Source organism: Helianthus annuus, chromosome 1 (assembly GCF_002127325.2).
Source record: "Helianthus annuus cultivar XRQ/B chromosome 1, HanXRQr2.0-SUNRISE, whole genome shotgun sequence".
In the NCBI taxonomy this organism is placed as follows: domain Eukaryota; kingdom Viridiplantae; phylum Streptophyta; class Magnoliopsida; order Asterales; family Asteraceae; genus Helianthus; species Helianthus annuus.
This window is the reverse complement of record NC_035433.2, coordinates 141,330,448-141,332,733: the sequence shown is the minus strand read 5'-3', so window position 1 is coordinate 141,332,733 and position 2,286 is coordinate 141,330,448. Positions and strand designations below refer to the sequence as shown.

Here is a 2,286-nt window from a genome sequence, read left to right as displayed (position 1 = left end):
AAGTGTTTTAAATTTACTAACAAAATTACTAATTACCTCATCTCAAGAGTATAACTAAACGACATGAACAAACAAAGTTTTTGTTGGATTACAATAAATTAAAGAAAATCTAATTCAACATAAAATTGTTACAATCATATATTTATATAAAACAAAACATATAAATTGTAGAAATGATGTAAATGAATGTGTGTATCTTAAATAGTAGAAATATTGTAACATGAAATGTGCTTTTCCTCTTTTTCATATTCTTGTCCTTTGGCCGATTAAGGACAAAAACATACAGGGAGTCGTGAACTGAGATGCATGGTTACGGGTGCGATGCATGGACAAATACCGTCCACATTCACAACAAGCGGTGCATGTTGAAGCATGCATTACACAAGATAAGTATATATAACACGCCCCTAAAGCCTCACAAGGAACCAACCAAATTACCACCTTCAGAATATCCAATGGCTTCTCTTCACACAGACCTTCACTTTGTATTGTTTCCACTAATGGCTCAAGGCCATATGATACCCATGGTTGACATAGCCCGATTACTAGCCGAATGCGGTTCCACTGTTACCATAGTCACGACTCCTGTTAATGCTAACCGTTTCAAACCTGTCATTGCTCGGGCAGTCGAAGATAAGCTCAAGATTCAATTTCTTGAACTCCAATTCCCTTCAACTGAAGTTGGTTTACCAGAAGGTTGTGAGAATTTTGACTTGATTCCATCAGCTCAACTTTTCCCTAAATTGTTTATAGCTGCCAATATGTTAGAGGAACCCGCGGAGAACAAGCTCCGCGGACTAACACCAGCCCCAAGCTGCATCATTTCTGATAATCTTTTCCCTTGGACAAACGAGATAGCTCGAAAGCTTAATATTCCAAGGCTTGTTTTCCATGGACCTGGATGCTTCACGTTCCTATGCATACACATTGCAATGAATACTAATGTATTAGATGAAATCGTCTCTGATTCGGAGTATTTTGTGTTGCCTAGCCTTCCAGATCGCGTTGAACTCACAAAAGTGCAGGCTTCTAGTTGGGGCAGAAAAGATAAGGAAACAGCGGCTTATTTTGAAACAATACGAAAAGCGGAAGAAGCTGCAAATGGGATTGTGGTTAATAGTTTTCAGGAGTTGGAGCCTTACTATGCTGAAGAACTTGCAAAGGTAAAAGATAAAAAGGTTTGGTGTATTGGCCCGGTTTCACTATGCAACAAAAATTTGCTAGATATAGCCGAGAGAGGAAGCAAGGGAGCCATTAGCGAACATGATTGTTTGAAGTGGTTGGATTCAAGGGAGCCAGAGTCTGTAATCTTTGTTTGTTTGGGAAGTCTGGCACGACTTTCTACCGAACAAAACATAGAGCTTGGTTTGGGATTGGAGTCATCGAAGAAGCCCTTTTTATGGTGCATAAGACATGCAACGGAGGAACTCGAAAGATGGCTTATAGAAGAAGAATATGAAGAAAGGGTGAAAGATAGAGGGCTAATAATCCGGGGTTGGGCACCACAAGTATTGATTCTGTCACATCGAGCCGTTGGAGGTTTCGTAACACATTGTGGATGGAACTCGACTCTTGAAGGGATCTCAGCTGGAGTCCCTATGGTTACATGGCCTCATTTTGCGGACCAGTTTATCAATGAAAGATTTATAGTAGATGTTTTGAAAACTGGAGTGAAGATTGGTGCCGAGGTTCCCGTTATGGTTGGAGAGCAAGATAAGTTTGGAGTGGTGGTGAACAAAGAAGACATTAAACGATCAGTAGAAGATCTACTAGACAAAGGAGAAGAAGGTGAAGCAAGAAGAAAGAGAAGTAGAGAACTTGGAGAAATGGCAAAGAAGGCAATGGAGGATGGAGGTTCATCTCACCTTAATATGAGATCAATGATTCAAGATGTTGTCGAAATGTTAGGCAAAAACATAACTCCACCAAATCAAGATAGTATTGTCCAAGAATCTTAAATTTTTTAATGTTAAAATTTATTCAATAATTTGTTATTTTTATCAAAAAAATGTGGTTATATAGCATTGAAATATACATTTTATGATGAAAAAAGAAGCCACCAAACCTTTTTATCTTTTGCCTTTGCAACCTCTTCAACATACTTGCATTTGTTTAAAAACATGTGGTTTCTTTATTGTCTCATTTCCCCCAAAGCATCCATTTTGATTTTATGTTTGTGCTTCCTATCCACATCACTTGTGATATAATAATGGGATCATGTTAGGTGGACCAGTATATCATATAACCTTGATCCCTTGATGAGGATTTTATGTTTGTGCTTCCTAT

The 2,286-nt window shown here is 38.3% G+C and overlaps 1 protein-coding gene across 1 annotated transcript; it reads left to right on the top strand.

Moving 5' to 3' along the window:
- Positions 1-302: 302 nt before the first annotated feature.
- Positions 303-2,009, top strand: LOC110882010 (UDP-glycosyltransferase 73E1). The gene has a single exon (XM_022130124.2). It carries the CDS (start codon positions 303-305, stop codon positions 1,956-1,958), a length of 1,656 nt encoding a protein of 551 aa, XP_021985816.1. The 3' UTR covers positions 1,959-2,009.
- The last annotated feature ends 277 nt before the right edge of the window (positions 2,010-2,286 follow it).